At 46.0% G+C, this 18,267-nt stretch overlaps 1 protein-coding gene across 1 annotated transcript in view; it reads left to right on the top strand.

Annotated features, from left to right (window-relative positions):
- The first annotated feature begins 4,909 nt into the window (after positions 1 to 4,909).
- Cmtr1 (cap methyltransferase 1) overlaps positions 4,910 to 18,267 on the top strand; it is a 42,881-nt gene continuing 29,523 nt past the window's right edge. Inside the window, exons 1-2 of the mRNA XM_021149870.2 lie at positions 4,910 to 5,058; positions 7,626 to 7,760. Coding sequence (XP_021005529.1) covers positions 7,631 to 7,760 — 130 coding nt within the window. The 5' untranslated portion in view covers positions 4,910 to 5,058; positions 7,626 to 7,630. The remainder of the gene's footprint in view (positions 5,059 to 7,625; positions 7,761 to 18,267) is intronic.

The following is an 18,267-nucleotide window of genomic DNA, read 5'->3' as shown; positions in this document are numbered from 1 at the left end:
TTTAGAATCTTTCTGAGAATTATTACATCTATTAATACATTTCAATGTATTATATACATTGAAACCTCCACCAAACAACATATTTGCTTTCAGCTATTATGTATATATTTAAGAATTTGAAAGTATGAAAAATGATCCACATTATGCTTACCTAGTTGGGGGTATTTATGGTTTAAAATTATTATTAAATAATTATGCAAAATGTTAAATAACATAACAAATATGATAAATATAACAAACACTAATAAAAATAATAAAATTATTAAATAATATAATATATTATAAATTTTTTTTGTTTGTTTTGTTTTTGGTTTTTGAGACAGGGTTTCTCTGTGTAGCCCTGGCTGTCCTGGAACTCACTTTGTAGACCAGGCTGACCTCGAACTCAGAAATCCACCTGCCTTTGCCTCCCGAGTGCTGGGATTAAAGGCGTGCGCCACCACGCCCGGCCTAATATATTATTATTATAATTATAATTATTATTATTATTGAGAGTTTCACAATATAACTCTGGCTGGCCTTGAACTCAGAGATTCTTCTGCCTCTGCCTGCTGAGGTCTGGGATTAAGGGTGTGTGCCACTCCTCTTTCTTTAGGTAGATTTTCATTCTGTACCCAGGCTGGTCCAGAACTCAATATATCAATATGTAGCATAGTGCTGTCTTAGACTTGTGGCAGCCCAAGGCTACAAGACCCTGAGTTAAAAATATTTTTTTCTGTATCAAATTTTTTTTTCTTTTTAAAGATTTATTTATTTATTTATTTATTTATTTTTGTTTTTTTCTTTTTCCTTTTTTTTGTTTGTTTTTTTGTTTTTTGTTTTGATTTTTTGAGACAGGGTTTCTCTGTATATCCCTGGCTGTTCTGGAACTCACTATGTAGACCAGGTTGGCCTCGAACTCAGAAATCCACCTGTCTCTGCCTCCCAAGTGCTGGGATCAAAGGTGTGCGCCACCATGCCTGGCAAGATTTATTTATTTTATGTATATGAATATACTATTGCTGTCTTCAAACACACCAGAAAAGGGCATCAGATCTCATTATAGACAGTTGTGAGCCATGTGGTTGCTGGGAATTAAACTCAGGACCTCTGGAAGAACAACCAGTGCTCTTAAGCGCCTGAGCCCACCTTATGAAATAGTTGTTGATACTGTTTCCCTGCCCCATTCCTCTCCCACTCCCTCTTCCTTCCTCCCTCCCTCCCTCCGTCCCTCCCTCTATTCCTTGGTTTTTGAGACAGGGTCTCCCTGGTTGGCCTGGAATTCAGGTGTGTAGAGCAGGCTGGACTCAAACTCAGAGATCTGCCTGCTGCTGTTTTCAATTGATTAATTTCTCAGTCAGTTATTTTTTTTTTCATCTTCTGTCTCTCTACTGACAGTGACTTTCTATATTTTAAGATTCTTCCTGCTGGGCGTGGTGAAGCACACCTTTAGTCCCAGCACTCCGAGGCAGAGGCAGGCAGATTTCTGAGTTTGAGGCCAGCCTGGTCTACAAAGTGAGTTCCAGGACAGCAAGGGCTACACAGAGAAACCCTGTCTCAAAAAAACAAAACAAAACAAAACAAAACAAAACAAAAAGATTCTTCAGGGGTCAATGGCTCAGAGTCTAATCCACTTTCTGCCAAGCCTCATAAATTTAGAGTCTTTTTTGATGGTGTCTTAGGGTTTTACTGCTGTGAACAGACACCATGACCAAGGCAAGTCTTATAAAAAACAACATTTAATTGGGGCTGGCTTACAGGTTCAGAGGTTCAGTCCATTATCATCAAGGTGGGAGCATGGCAGTATCCAGGCAGGCATGGCGCAGGAGGAGCTGAGAGTTCTATGTCTTCATCCAAAGGCTGCTAGTGGAAGACTGACTTCCAGGCAACTAGGGTGACAATCTTATACCCACACCCACAGTGACACACCCATTCCAACCAGGTCACACCTATTCCAACAAGGCCACACCTTCAGATGTTGCCACTCCCTGGTCCAAGGATATACAAACCATCACAGATGGGTATGGTGTGGTGGGAGGCAGGATGCAGTGCCTGCTAGTTTTCCTAAATGGAGGTGATGGTAAATACCCTTGTGAACTCTGGAAAGGTTTCCACAGGGGAAAGTGCTAAACCCATTGTTTCAAGCGGGACCATAGGGATGCGTGGTAAATACACACAGTATAACAAGAATTCTGTTTTATTATGCTGAGGGTCATCACACAAGATTCACACTCTAAATTCCTAACTATGGCCCCAAGCTTATCTCCCCAGGGCCGCTCACCTGTGTGACGTATCCTAGCTGAGGGTCAGGTCCAGTCTCTAACAGAAGTCTCTGATTCGATGGTCAGGATCCTGGGGTCGGGGGTGGGGAGACTCTTCAGCTATAGGGAAGATCATGGTATTGTCTCTCCAGATGTGCAGAGCAGAGCATTGCTTTTGGTCTCTGCATGCATACTGTCCAGTGGACGTCATGGGGTTCTAGGATTGTCTGGTTATCTTAAGTGAGTGATGTCACTGGGTTCTGCTTATCTGGGACAGCCTTGGGTGTAGAGGGGATCCTGACTAAGCTATTTTTACTTATCTAAAATGCATATTTTACTATCACCACTACACTCAAACTGGAGAGGTAAGTGGTCATTAGCATCATGAAGGGAAAGGATGGTCCATTGAGAGAAAGCAGGGAGAGAAACCCTAGGGACAAGGTGTTTGAGAAAGACGGCACCAGGAGGGTGAGAAGTGATGGGCTAGTAGGACAAGGCTGAAGGGCTTTGAGGCCACCCAGAGAACATTGGTGTCATCCTAAGAGCAGTGGGAAGTCACTGGCAGGGTCGAGTCACTGATGGGTTGCCATAGGCTCACACATGATAATACAAACAAAGCTTCAAACAGAAATGCTTGGAGACAGGCATCATAACTTGGAGATTACTGCCAAAACTTTAGGGGTGGGGAAGAGAGGGAGAAGGAGGGTTGGGAAGGGGGAGAGGGGAGGGGAAGGGGAGGGGGAGGATGAGGTGTGATAGGGTAGGAGATGTTTACCTGACAATTAGAAGGCAAACTTGAACTCAAGTCTCAAGTGCATTGTTGGCTTCAGGGAAATGAAGAAAAGGTAAACTCATCAGATCTCTGGACAAATAAACAGACTGAATCATATAGTGCCAGCCACCTGGGAAAGGGGCTGCAGAGATGGTTCAGGGGTTAAGAGCACTTACCGCTCTTCCAGACCTGGGTTCAGCACAGCACCCACAGCTATCTGTAATTCAAGTTCCAGGGGATCCAATGCTGTCTTCTGGCTTACAAGGATACTATATGCATGTGGCATACATACATATGTGTATGCAGGACACGCATACACATAAAATAAAAATAAAATCCTTTTTTTTTAAAAGCAGCATTATGGGAGAACATATGTTGACATTTGAATTCTCGGGGTTTAAGAGACAAACGCAGCTGAGATGTCCAACAAAGTTATATTGGTCTGAAAATGGGAAGAGGAGTTAGAGTCACAGTCCATCTCAGTGCATATGGTCAAATGCCACCGACGCCATTATTTCTTTTAGTCTGCGGCATTGAGAATCAGACCTAGGATCTGGTGTGTACCGGGCAAACAGTCTTGACACTGAGCTATGCCTAGTCCACTGTTAAATATGTCCTATGGAACAGGGACAGGTCTTGACCTTGGCCAGCTTGTGTCTCTGACTGTATTCTTTTTGTTTGTTTGTTTGTTTGTTTTTTGAGACAGAGATTCTCTGTGTAGCCCTGGCTGTCCTGGAACTCACTTTGTAGACCAGGCTGGCCTCGAACTCAGAAATCCGCCTGCCTCTGCCTCCCGAGTGCTGGGATTAAAGGTGTGTGCCACCACGCCCGGCTCCTCAGACTGTATTCTTAAATCTATATAATGACGATACTGTAGAGAGCTACCAAACTACAGTTATGTCATGTTGTGAAACACTTTCTAGGATTTTTTTTCCCACTTTCCAAGTCAGGGTCTTACAATATATCCCTGGCTGTCCTGGAACTAGCTATGTAGACTAGGCTGGCCTCGAACTCACAGAGATATGCCTGTCTCTGCTTTCTGAGTGCTGGCATTAAAGGTGTACGTCACTACCACCTAGCTCCTAAGAATACTTTCATTGCTAAAACTATCTTGGGCAAAAATTCGTCTCCGGTCACTTCGACCAGTCATTAAATCTTATGCTAAACTGGTCTCTTGATCAGCCATAAATTTTTTTTTTTTTTAATTGGTTTTTCGAGACAGGGTTTCTCTGTATAGACCTGGTTGTCCTGGAACTCACTCTGTAGACCAGGCTGGCCTCGAACTAAGAAATCCGCCTGCCTCTGCCTCCCCAGTGCTGGGATTAAAGGCGTGCGCCACCACGCCCGGCTCAGCCATAAATATCTATACCATGTGATTGTGATTCTGACCTAAAGGTTAACTGCCTCACCATTTGTTATCTCTCTGCTTCTGAAAAGAAAAAAAAAAAAAGCAATGTTTGCTTGTTGCACATGTTTGGAGCTGCCTTTCTGTATACATCACAGTTGCAGTCCTTGTCTTTAAAATGTCGAACAAACTGGAGGTCCGAGGGTGCTTCCCGCTCCTCTGCCTGAGACAGCCCCACCGGTGGTAATAAATAATACAGACTCCACATGATTTATTAAGACATCTTGGGAGTTTTCCCTCTTCAGGTACTCCATAAGAAGATGAATAAACTGAGGTGAAGTATTGATTTCTCTTCTTTATGGCGGGAGTAGACAAGGGTTACTTTCCTAGTGGGTTTTCTCTGCCCCCCATTCTTTTAAGGTCCCCCTTCCGCGCAGGCGCCTCGGGTCCTGCGCGCTGAGCGACCTGGGCAGTTCCCCAGGGGCCAAGCTTGAGCCCAGCGGGGGCGGGGCTGGCGGGCTCGTGACGTTATCAAGCGGCGCCGCCCGCGGGGCGGGTTCCGAGCGCGACCGCGCAGCTAGCCGGCCCTGCGAGGAAAACGAAAGTGAGGGAGGAGGAGGTTGCAGGGACAGCCTCGGCGGCGACAGTGGCGGCCTGGTCCCTCGTCTCCGCTCGCCGGCAGCTCGCCCCATCCCCTCAGCGTGAGTGCAGGCGCGCGGCCCGGGGGGGGGTGCGAGCGGGCGGGCGCACGGGCACAGCATCCTTCCCCTGCGGCGGCCACTTTGCCCGCCTTCGGGTAGCCTCTCTCCGCTCCTGCCGCTGCTGCTGGTCGCTGCGCACACAGTATCACACCTGACGTTTCCAAAGGAGAAGCTCCGTCGGGGAGATGGCGTTCCCTTCTTTCCCCTCTGCATACGGGGGTTAGCAGCGCTTAGAAGTGCCTGGTCACAGCGCGTCTGCCATTGTAGGTCACTCGATAGCCCTTTGGCCTTCCCCTAGCCGAGGAAATGAGAGGATTGGCTTGGATTCCCTGCGAGGCCCCAGTCGAAGGTGCTGTGGTGGAGGGGACGTTCGTATCTGCCGCCTTGCCCTTCTACAAAGCTGTTTCCTGTTATCTCACTTGCCCCATCGCAGACCACACTGAGTTCCTAGTGGCACCCCCCCCAACCCCGCTTCACCCACACCCACACCCACCGGGAGGACTTAAGAGTTAAATGAGACCCATTTTATGTGCTGTGACTAGATGAAGCCTCAGCGATGAGCTTTCCAGTAGGCTCACCTATCTATGATGTCAAGTAAAAAATGTGGCTCCTCGGGCCTGGCTTTCTGTTGGCTCAGTCGCCTGGCTTTCCTGCTTTCCTCTAATAGGCGCTGCCACTGTCACTTAGGAAATTGCCTCCTGAGATTGGGATGATTGTACATTGGGTCCACAGGTTCATCCTCGGGCTGGAAATACGGAAACCTTTTGCTAGGTTTCAAGGGGAGGGATTGCTATACCCCTTCAGATTCCATTACTTTCATTCCTCAACTGCTGATGCTCATTCTCCCTCCACCCCAACAAATGTTTTGAAATAAGTTGAACTGGCTCTGATTTTCATATGACAATATTGAGTAGTCAGTTCATAGTGAAAACAACACATGGTCTTAAAACTATATGTCTGACTCAAACGCCAGAGAAGTCCATTCTTGTATCCCAGCGTCCCTGTTCCCCAAAGATACCAGTGTACTTCCAACTTTAAAGTCTTTTCTCTTTCCTGAGTTCTTTGAATACACTACTTTTCCTGAAGATTTTGTAATTCTTTTTTTTTTTTTTTTTTTTTTTTGACTTTTTGAGACAGGGTTTCTCTGTGTAGCCCTGGCTGTCCTGGAACTCACTCTGTAGACCAGGCTGGCCTGGAACTCAGAAATTCACCTGCCCCTGCCTCCCAAGTGCTGGAATTAAAGGTGTGTGCAACCACGCCCAGCCTGTAATTCTTTTTTTTTTTTTAGGTTTTCTTGACTATTTTAAATAGGCATGTGGGTGCCTGCATAGGCCAGAGGTGTTTGTTTCCCTGGAGCTAGAGTTCTAGGCAGTTGTGAGTTTTCCAGTGTAGGTGCTGGGAATTGAATTTAAGACATACACATGTCTCCAGCTCCCCGTCCTGTTTTTTTTTCTTTTTTTAAACTTTATGCTTCTCATAAACCAGCTCCTGGCCACCGAGGGAAGCTTTCTGTTCTTCCATTTCCCCTGTGCAGCGCTGGGCTGGGATCCAGGGCCTTGCATGTGCAGGGCAAGGCTCCGTGGGAGAGCTACATCCTCAAGCCCTTGGAGTTTGCTGCAGGTTCTCTACAGGTTTCCTCAGACTCCTGAGTGTTAAGACAGAGGCAGGTGCCAAATGCACCCAGCTCTCCATTCCTTATTGTGGAGTTGTACTTGTATTTTTTTTTTTTTAATTTTTTTTTTATTTTTTTTTTTTGTTTTTCGAGACAGGGTTTCTCTGTGTAGTCGTGGCTGTCCTGGAACTCACTCTGTAGCCCAGGCTGGCCTCGAACTCAGAAATCCACCTGCCTCTGCCTCCCGAGTGCTGGGATTAAAGGCGTGCGCCACCACGCCCGGCTTGTACTTGTATTCTTAAAAGTTAATGTCAAAAAAATTTTTTTAAAGGAAAAAAAGTCATTTGTATCCCATTACTAAGTCATCTGTTGTCTCTTTCACCCCTCTTGGCTGTCACTCAGCTCGTACTCCCATGCCTTACGCTGTGCTCTTTCTTTTTTCAAAACAGGAAACAGGCCGTATCCCATCATTTTCCCCATATATAATAAGATCTTCATTGTTCTGGTAAAGATGATGAAAAAAAATCATTCTCTGACTGTCCTTGGAAATACTTGTAACTGTTACTTAGTAGGGTTCATAATTTGTTTCCAGTACACATTGTTATAAATAGCCAGTATTGTCTCTAAAGTTATAGAATAGCAGGCACTCAAAGGCCTCCTGTGCCTTGCTGAGTTAATCTAACTTTTTGATATCTGATGCTAATAGCACTGAGGGCTCTGATTCTGAGAGCACCTCATTTCCTAGGGAAGCTAACCATCGTTACTGAGAAACAGAGCTCAGCTAGCCTCCCTCCTGGACCTTTCTTGGAGGAAGAGGCTGCTCAAGTGTTAGCATTAGGAGATGCGTGCAGTGGCCACATCTCATCCGGCTGACGATGGTTGTTACCTTTGGGATCCTTGCCTCATTCCCAGTAGTTCTAACCTCAGAGCTGACTGACGGGATTTATGGTTGCAGTAACAATGAAGAGGAGAACTGACCCAGAATGCACTGCCCCCCTCAAGAAACAGAAGCGAATTGGGGAGCTTGCCCGGCACCTCAGCTCCACATCTGATGATGAACCTCTCTCCTCTGTCAATCATGCAGCAAAAGGTACACTGGCCTATGTGATCTGAGGCCACTGGCCATCTGGTTGTTTGAATCCTTAGTGCCTGGACTGAGCAGAATGTAGTTCGCTGGCCCTTGAGCAAAATCAGCACATTTGGCAGAAAGATGGAAGCTATAACAGCAGCTCTTCCGTTCTGCTGCTATTCTCCTACTCAGAGTAGGGAAACGTGTTTTAAATTCTAAAAGGTGGAGCGGTTCCAGAAAGTGCCTTTGATCTGTTCCTGGTCCTTCAGCAGGTGACCCCCTCACAGCCTTAAATCAGGTAGAAGTGTTGAGCATTGAATGTGGTGTTTTAAATAGCTATTAATAATTGAGAAGCCCCTCTGTAGAGGTGGGATGGAGCTGCCTGGTCTGACTTGGGTCCTTGCGTACAGTTTTCACAGTTCCTTTAGCAGTTGGAATCAGAAATACTCAGCTGTGGTGGAGTGTCTCCTTGCCTTCACTTTACCTCCAGCTCAAAGATTTGGAAGAAAGATACTATGCTTTATCTGTTTTAACATTGTGGACATTTACAATACATGAATTTCACCCATAATTTCACCAGACAATTAGAAGTACTCTGTTCATTTTAACTCTGACAAGCTGCCTGCCTGCCTTCCTTCCTTTTGTTGTTTGTTTGTTTGTTTGTTTGTTTGTTTGTTTTGAGAGGGGTCTTACTATGTGTCTCTGGTTGTCCTGGAACTCACTATGTAGACAAGATTGGCCTTGAACTCACAGAAAACCATCTGCCTTGGCCTCCGGAGTGCTGGGGTTAAACATGTACACCACTCTACTCGGCTTCCACTCATTCCTGAGAGCTGCTCTATGGAACAAACTCTCGCATGCTGCACTGCTTACGATAGAGCCATACGTCTGGAGAGCAGTGGGCTCACCCAGGTTGTCTGCAGGGCTGCATGCTCTCTCTAGGAAGGCTCTTGGGAAGGACTCCCCTTCCCTCTCTTACTTCTGTAATTCTCTGATGGCTCACTGACAGTCCTTGGTACTGCATGCCTCTGGTGGTAGTGTGTCTCTCTAGTTTCTGCCTCTGCCTTCCTGCATCTGTGTCAACATTTCCCTATTAGGAGGATGTCAGTCATTGGATTAGGACTTATGCCTCTTTAGTGTTATCTTATTTGAACTTGATTATATCTGCAGAGACTCTTGTTTCCAAATAAAAGTCCTCCCCAGTTTATAGGTGACAGGAATTTTGGAGGAGGATGCTGTTTTCAACCCAGTACACTAGCAGACTTGCCTTTTGTATGCCCTGTGAGATCAGTGGTTGACTGGAATGGAGCTTGGTAACAGACTGTTGACTGAAAGGATATGCTACTTCCTTGGTAGGTGTGAGGAAGTGAGGTTCACTTTCTAGTGGTAGGCTCATGGGAGGCCGTGAAGATGGGCAGCCGTGATCTAGGATGGACTCAGTCTCATGATCTTTCCTGTGGAGGTGTGGGTCTTCAAGGTCTCAGTGATGATGGGCACCGTCACATCTTCTGGTTCCTGATTGGATGGGAGGCTGACACTGGAGAGATCACTTGACCTGGTGAGCTTGAGACAAGCCTGAGCAATGTAGTGGGACTCGTCAAAAACAATTGTGAAAATGTCTGAGTGGATTTCAGGGTAGAAAAGAAAGTCTGTATGTGACCAGGGTCATTAAATGGAAAGCAAAAAAAAAAAAAAAAAAAAAACACCCAAAAAACTACCAACAACAAAAAAACCCCATGCTTGTGCACAGGTCCTCTTGGTTGTGGAGAGGCCTGTGAGGGAAGGACAAGAGTGAGCGTGTATAGGGAGTAAGTGCTTAGTGCTTGCTTGTTTGTTTGTTTTTTCGAGACAGGGTTTCTCTGTGTAGCCCTGGCTGTCCTGGAACTCACTCTGTAGACCAGGCTGGCCTTGACTTTAGAAATCCACCTGCCTCCCAAGTGCTGGGATTAAAGGCGTGCGCCATCACGCCCAGCTAAGTGCTTAGTGCTAAGTGGATCCTTGGACATGTCCTGCCAGTGACATTGTTAAAAAGAAGAGAGGACAGGTCCCAGGGGAGTAAGGTGAGCATATAGAGTTGGGGCTCCTTTAAGGAAAGTAGTCTGATTAACCTCTTCTTCTTCCTCCTCCTCCTCCTTTTAAATTGTTTTTAAAGATTTATTTATTATTATATATAAGTATACTGTAGATGACTTCAGACACACCAGAAGAGGGTATCAGATCTCATTATAGGTGGTTGTGAGCCACCATGTGGCTGCTGGGAATTGAACTCAGGACCTCTGGAAGAGCAGTCAGTGCTCTTAACCACTGAGCCATCTTTCCAGCACTGTGTTGTTTTTTTCAAAACAGGGTTTCTCTGTGTAGCCCTGGCTGTCCTAGAACTCACACTGTAGACCAGGCTAGCCTCCAACTCTCAGAGATCTGCTTGCCTCTGCCTCTCAAATGCTGGGATCAAAGGTGTCATGCCCGGCTGACATTTTAAAGTTTTAAAAATGTGACTGTGGAAAAAAGAAAAGAAATATTTAAAAAAAAATGTGACTGTGAAGTGTGATTACCAGCCTGGCACAATCCCTTCATTTTACAAAATAGCTTTAACCTTTTCTGGAAGTAGCTTCATGACTCAGTTAGGATTGACAGTGGCTGTTGAGTGTAAGGAGTGGAGATTTGAAGCTGGCCAGTTTCTCTTGTGTCTGACAATACCAGGTGGTTTCTTTCAGTTGCAGAAAGCGAGGCAGGAGGCAGAGGCAAACCCTCAGAGGTACATACTTCCAGGTTAATTTACCATAGGAAGAGGGCAGCCTCATAGGGTCCCGAGTCAGGACAGGAGTCCACCTGACCACTCAGTGGTTCCTGTTCGCTCTTCCATGACTGGCAGCGGAGCAAATGCTTAAAGCATAATGATTGGACAGGATTGAGAAAAGATCATAGTGTCAGTTTCCTAAGAGCCTTACCATGCCTGATGTCTTTACTTTGCCCCTCCTCCTCCATCTTGTTGACCGTGTTCCTCTTAGGTTTTCCTGGACAGTGTACTTGGGCAAGTGTGCCATCTTGTCACAGGAGTTGAAGGTGCAGCTTTCCTCTCCGGGTTGTTGAATTCCAGAAGGGTGCTTCCACTTGCTCTAGCTGCCTCTACCTGCACACACTGTTCAGCTAGATGGCTGAGAAATGCCCTTTGGGAACAATCGGAAAAGAGAAGAGTTGTAGTGACTTCCTGTCTGGACCTTGTGTCTTGATTGATGCGATGGTTGTTTAGCCGAACGATTCAATCAGTTTGTTTGTTTGACATTATTCACAAGGTAGATACATTGCTAGGTCAGCAGCCTGACCTTTATCCAGGGAAAAGAAGGAGGGGATGTTAACCCTGGCCACCTTGGCATCATTCATGCTCTTCCAGGGACCTCGGGAGTTTTTTTTTTTTTTTTTTTTTGGGTTTTTCGAGACAGGGTTTCTCTGTGTAGCCCTGGCTGTCCTGGCACTCACTTTGTAGACCAGGCTGGCCTCGAACTCAGAAATCCGCCTGCCTCTGCCTCCCGAGTGCTGGGACTAAAGGCGTGCGCCACCACGCCCGGCTCTCAGGGGAGTTTTAAAGCATTTTGTGTGTATATAAACTCTTGGGAACTTAGAGTCAAATTACCCTTTTTGAAGTAAAAAGAGATAGATGAGGATATTTGGTTCTTATTAGTTGTTTCTTACAGGAAAACTGGTCTATATCCTAAGACAATTTCCTTTTCTTTCTAGCTGTGCGTTGTAGTGAGCCTCATGACCCTCTTGTAGCAGGTTGGTTCAGAAGTCGCAAAGCTCCTTCACCGCATTGAAAGCACCTTCCCCGCTACCAGGTTTAATTCTTCCCTAAATAGACTTTTGCCCTGAGACACCATCGCTTTCCTGTCAGTCCAGATTCATGACCTTAATCAAAAACTCCCTTTGGTATCTGTTTCAATTGGCTCTAATGAGTTACTGTTTGTATGGCATGAAGGAGAAATGGCATCTTTAAGCAAGAAGGAGTGTATTCCCCAGCAATTGTTAGGTAGGATGTGATGTTTATTAAAATTCATAATTTATTCTGTGTGTGTGTGCTGTGCTCACCTTGGCCACCATTGGTTAGAAAGCTCTCCTGCAGTATCACTTTAATTTTTAACTTTGGCAGGCTTGTCCTACGGTTCTATTGCCGTGTGCACTATTTTGCCAATAGCTTGGAAACCTATTCCTTTATAAAGTCAGCCTTTAAAATGAATTAGGAATGATTTCTATCAGGTAGGGCAGAAATCCTAAATGAAAATCCTAAGTAACGTTTGAGGCTTTCTGATAGATTTCAGAAGGTTCGTTCCTTGGGATGTAAAAAGGGATGTCACCCAGCTTTGGCAAGTTCTTAATGAAACTAATGATTTTAATAGACTGGCTCTATTAGTTCTGTTAATGTAGATCTTCCTTATGGTCTTAGGAAACAAAGTCCGCCCTTCAGGTCTCCTGCAGCCATGATAATTCTCCAACTCCTCTGAAAAGAGTGGTCCCAGAGGCCAGGGTATAAAAATGACTGTTTCGGTCTTTGGACTTTAGGAGCAATCTAGGGAACGTTCTCCTAAGTCATGTCAGGTGAGGAACTGGCTTTATGCGCATGAATAAAAGAGCGGCGAGGCTTAGTAGCCTTTCATAGCTCTCTTTGTCTCACGAGGAATTACAGGCCTTTGAGCTGCCAGGGCCTTCGCTCTGAGTGTCCATGCAGCAGTCAGAGCATGGCAGGAGGCTGCAGTGGAAAGATCTCTGGGCCAGTCTCATGCAGGCTCTCTGTACCTAGTCCAGCACTTGCCTAGAAAGCTTTCCACCCAAATCTGACTTTTCCTGTCATTTTTTTTGCCCAAAGATGTTGTTATGAAAGGAAAGAAGAGCTGACTTCCTCTTAGGGAACTAAGGCTGGTGAGACACGCAGTGGCAGTGGGGTGTGTGCCACAGCACTGTCACTGTTGGATCCTCAGGAAGGCTAACAGCTGGATGACTGCTGACAGCTGGATGTCTCCCTTGAGCTGTACAGAAGGACATGGGATTTTATCTAGACTTATGATGTTTTCAGGGTAGGCCTGTGCGTGTCCACAAGGCTAGTAAAAGGATTAAGAGCTGCGTCAACATTGCATTCTAAGGAGCCCTGTAGCAGTCTACTTCCCAGATGTGAGGGAGGCACACTCCCTACCCTGCCTTTGGTACTGAGCAGTGCCCTGGTAGAGGAACGGTGGTAGCTGAGAAGGGAACCTGCCTCTTGACACAGCCCTCCTCAGCATCTGCTGAGGAGCTCTCGGCCATATGGCAGGGATGGATTGCAGCCCAGGGAGCCTCGCTCTCTCTCGGAGCAGCCTCGTGATGAGTCCTCTGGAAAGGAACCAATCTCTCCTCAGATATTGGAGTGGTAATCCTTTAGAGCCGTGTAGGCTTTTTTCACCTTAATTTTTGCAGGACAGTATAAAATGGAAAATAAATATCACCTCACCTCTCTGTTTCCATGGTTACTTGTTGTTAATGTTCTGGCTCTCCAGAGTAGCACTCTCTGCCACTGTGCCTTGTGCTACATTGGTGGATATAAACAAGATACTTCCTTATTAAGAAATTTAGGCAGCCATCTTAATGGGAAAGGGCAGATTTCATGCCTCTTTGAAATTTCTCCTTACTATAGGATTGGTATAGAAAACACAGTTTTGAGTATATTTTGGGTATACTTTGAATGTTGTGGGTTTTTATTTTTTATTTTTTGTCCATGCATTTACTGGCCTTTTTCTTTTGTAAAATGTTAATATTCTTTAGACCTCTCATAGAACAGGTTCTGAAACTACGGAGCTGTCTGATCTAGACAAGCAGTATCTTGTTTTTTTATGTAAGTACTAAGGATCCAATTCAGGCCCGTGTATGTGGCAAGCACTGCTCTAACACTGCGCTATATTAGCAGCCCCAGTTGTCTGATACAGTAAACAAGATCAGTGCTGTGAGCTCTCATATCTCATTTCCTCTAGGCTCCCCTCCACCCCTCAGACAGGGTTTCTCTGTGTACTCCTGGCTGTCCTTGAACTTGATCTGTAGACCAGACTGGCCTCAAATTCAAGAGACCCGCTTGCCTCTGCCTCCTGAGTGCTGGAATTAAAGGCATGGACCACTCACTACCTGGTGGCCTAGTTTTTAAAGTTACATTTCTTTGTAATTATTTTTTACATTTTTGTTGTTGTTGTTGTTGTGGGGGGGGTGTTAGTTGGGGGCTTGTATAATGGCATGTGGAGGACAAAAGACAGTCAGTGGGCATTGATCCTCCCCTCCTGCTGGGGTTTTAGTGTTAGGACTCAGACCCTTAGGCTCTGATTGTTGAGCCATCTTATTGGTCTCTGATGTATCTAGTCTATTTCAGACTGGTGGTGAAATTGGGGTTAGGCATGGTCTGAGGAAGGCCAGGTTATTTGTACGATGTATTCTGTCCCTGTCTTTTGAGGTTTGAACACCTGGCACTTCTTGTACCAGGAAATAACTTGAGGCATATTGTCATAGTCAGGGTTTACTGCTGTGCACAGACACTACGGCTAAGGCAACTCATAAGGACAACATTTAATTACTCAAAGGTTCAAAGGTTCAGTTCATTATCACCAAGGTGGGAACATGGCAGCATCCAGGCAGATGTGGTGCAGGAGGACCTGAGAGTTCTCCATCTTCATCTGAAGGCCGCTAGCAGAATTCTGGCTTCCAAGTAGCTAGAGTGAGTGACACACCCACTCCAACAAGGCCACACCTCCTAATAGTGCCACTCCCTGGCCCAGGCATATACAAAGCATCACAGCATATACTTAGTAGGGCCTTAGATAAGGCAACAGCTGGCTGATTTAAGTCTTTTCTACTAAGTGAAGCCTCACCCTGAGTGTTAGAGATACAGCGTTGGCTGTGGCAGAGTTCCTGCTCTTTATGAGTAATCCTGACCCTTGTGTAACATGTGGCAAGAAGTGGCTTTAACTCACACACTGGGTGCCCTGCTGATGGTGGGATGACTTAGTACTGGACCCAGTGGACAGGAGAGCTGGGTAGGCATGGAGGGTGCGGGGAGACGAAGGTGTTTGTGGGAGAGACGCAAGTGTGAGTCTCTGCTGCAGAGGGGTGACGGTAAGCTTGAGAATCATGTAAGTTTCACATTGTATTCTGAACAGTGACCACCTTGGTTCAGTACAGAGCTGTGTAATGGAGCCTTTGCTCTGTTTTTGGATTCCCACAGCACCAGGGCACCCCCCCCCCCAGCCTGAAGTGAAGATATTCTTGCCTTAGGCTCCAGGGTGTTGGGACCATGGGCACATGCCACTGTGCCTAGCTTTGGCTCAGCGACCTTCATTTTCCTCAAGGGAATTGCTAAATTAATTTAAAAATATCTTATAGTTTGATAAGTAATATATGTTTTTGTGGTTCTTATACATTTAAAAGGTATAAGAAGATAAGCGCAGGACAGATTGCTTGGGTGGCTCACAAAGGCCTAGATCTCTCACTCCTGGGGATCCAACGCCTTGTCTGGACTCTGCGAGCCCTGCTCTCCTATGTGCATGCGGGTGGGTGGGTTGGTTGGTTGGTTTGTTTTCTTTGGAGCAAGGCTTTTCTCTGTAGCCCTGACTGCACTAGGAACTCTACAGACCTGGCTAGTCTCGAGCTCAGAGGTCTGCAGCAGAAAAGCAAGTTAGAATAGAACTTGGTGCTAGGGTGACAGGGTATTGCTGTAACTGACCTGACCATGTTGTCATGGGGGAGGATTGTGGAAGGAGTTTGGAACATTGGGCAGGAAACGCTACTGATTGTTCAGAGCTTATTGAACTGTGTGAGAACTTGGAAGGTGATGCTGAGAGCTGTGCCGACGGTAGAGGCCCGGCTTGGGAAGTTCCAGAGGGAAGTTTGACAGTTCCTTAAAAACTCTACGGGGAATTGGTTATGTTTGTGAAATTTGAATTAAGAATCTGTAGTTGTGGTTAGGTGTGACTGATCACTGGCTATGATCGAGAAGGGTTCAGCACCACTCAAGTGGAACTGCTTCACTTGGAGCAATTGATGCTGAGTAGCTGGAACTGGAGACCAGCATCCCTGAGGGGAAATCTTCTGGGAGTTATTATCTCAGGGTCAGCACACAGAGGCCGTGGCTGAGAGGTGACCGAATCTATAGTTCATGTTGGCTTTGATGGTGTGCACGTTTCTTTCATGTGGTCCTGTTGTTGTCTTTCCATTTTATGTGCATTGGCATTTGCTTGAGAGTTGCCATGTGGCTGTTGGGATTTGAACATGGGTCCTCTGGAAGAGCAGCTAGCGCCCTTGATCACTGAGCCAGCTCTCTAGCCCGTAGTCCTGGTTTTAAAGACACGAAGGGGTCATAGACAGCAGCAGAGGGTTGGCACTTTTGAGAGGCCAGGAGAGGCCATTGGATACACCAGTACAATGGGATGACCACCAAGGTCAGCAGCAGCTTTGGTCCTGGCCTCTGAGGCACAGTGCATGTGCTGTGAATGGCAGAGCTGGAGAAATAGAGCTATCTAGGCCTTTGGAACCCAGAAGATCATGAGTGGGTCCCAGACAGTAAAGGTGGAGGGTTTTTGTTTGTTTTTTTTTGAGACAGATTTTCTCTTTGTAGCCCTGACTGTCCTGGAACCAGCTCTGTAGCTGGCCTCAGACTCATAGAGCCACCAGCCTCAGCCTCTTGAGTGCAGGGATCAGAGGTGTGTGCCACCATGCTGGGCCCGAATTGAAATTAATTTTTAAAAAATTTATTTATGCCGGGCGGTGGTGGCGCCGCACGCCTTTAATCCCAGCACTTGGGAGGCAGAGGCAGGCAGATTTCTGAGTTCAAGGCCAACCTGGTCTACAAAGTAAGTTCCAGGACAGCCAGGGTTATACAGAGAAACCCTGTCTCGAAAAAAAAAAAAACCAAAAAAAAAAAAAAATTTTTTTTTATATGAGCACACTATAGCTGTTTTCAGACACACCAGAAGATGGCATTAGATCGCATTACAGATGATTGTGAGCCACCATATGGTTGCTGGGAGTTGAACTCGGGACCTTTGGAAGAGCAGTCGGTGCTGTTAACCGCTGAGCCATCTCTCCAACCCCAAGACTGAACTTTTTTTTGTTTTTGGTTTTTCGAGACAGGGTTTCTTTGTATAGCCCTGGCTGTCTTGGAACTCACTCTGTAGACCAGGCTGGCCTTGAACTCAGAAATCCACCTGTCTCTGCCTCCCAAATGCTGGGATTAAAGGCGTGCGCCACCACGGCCTGGCTAAGACTGAACTTTTAAAGTGTTAAATTTTTTTAAGACTGTGAGACTTTTAAAGTTACATTTTATTTTATATTGCAATATTAATATTAACATTACATTTCAGGGACAAATGAGAAAAAGACTATAGTTGAATAGTGATGTGTCGTGTGTCCAATTGACCAGTGCTCAGTTGGGCTTGCTAAGTTGTGACAATCTAGGGTCATCTGGAAAGAAAGAACCCCAACTGAAAAAATGCCTCCATCACATTGGCCCATAGGTCATTTTTCTTAATTAGTGGTTAACACAGGAGGATCCAGCCCAGTGTGTGTGATGCCATCCATCCCTGGGCAGATAGTCTACTTGGATAAGAAAGCAGACTGCTGAGCAAGCCATGGAGAGCAAGTCAGCAAGCAGCACCCTCCATACAGAATCTCTGCTTCAGTTCCTGCCTCCAGGTTCTCCCTGGGTTCCTGCTCTGGCTTCTTGAAGAACAGTGAGCTTTAAGAGGAAACCAATCCCTTCCTCCCGGGTTGTTTTTGGTCTATGACAGTAGAACTCCTGACTAGAACTGCTTTGGGTGAAGTAGCCTTCAGGTAAATAGGCTTATTAAGCACATGACAGGGAATGTGGGCACCCAAGTTGAGTGCCCACTCTGGAGAGCATCCCTCCTTGATGGAGAGGTGGCTACTCTCCTTTCTGGCTGCTGCTGACTTAGGTGTGATGTGGAGTCCTTTGACTGGGTTGATGATGGACAGTGGAGAGGATGGTGTGGCCCCTCCTGTAGCATTCACTGTCTCCTCTACCGTCTGCTCAGTCGGTGGTCCTGCTGGAGTTTCTCTTCATCCCTAGCTTTCCTTTCCATGTCTCTCCCCTCTCCTTTCCTCTTTCTTTTCTTTCTCTTCCTGTAGCCAGCCTCAATGAAGACCTACTCGCTCGTTTCTAAGTTTGAAGGACTGTGAATGCAAAGGGAACTAACTAGGAGGTTAAGCAATCAAAATTGAGAAATTTGGGTGGGAGAGATGTCTCAGCAGGTAAAGATGCTTCCTGCCAAGTCTGAAGACATGAATCCAATCTCTGAACCTACTCTGTAGAAAGAAGGAACCAACCATAAGTGTCTCCTGGACGTCACACATAATCACTCTTCAGGTCCTCATGCAAACAAACAGATGGAGGAGTGGGATAAAAATGAAAGATAATTTTTAAGAGAAATAGATGTTAATTACTGAGCATTACTGGAAAACACCAGCACCATCGCCGTACACATTACAGTTGATAGTGTGCTTTCTTCCA

Source organism: Mus caroli, unplaced genomic scaffold, assembly GCF_978045245.1.
Source record: "Mus caroli unplaced genomic scaffold, Mus_caroli_1 scaffold_18, whole genome shotgun sequence".
Taxonomy (NCBI): Eukaryota; Metazoa; Chordata; class Mammalia; order Rodentia; family Muridae; genus Mus; species Mus caroli.
This window is presented reverse-complemented; position numbering and strand designations above follow the sequence as displayed.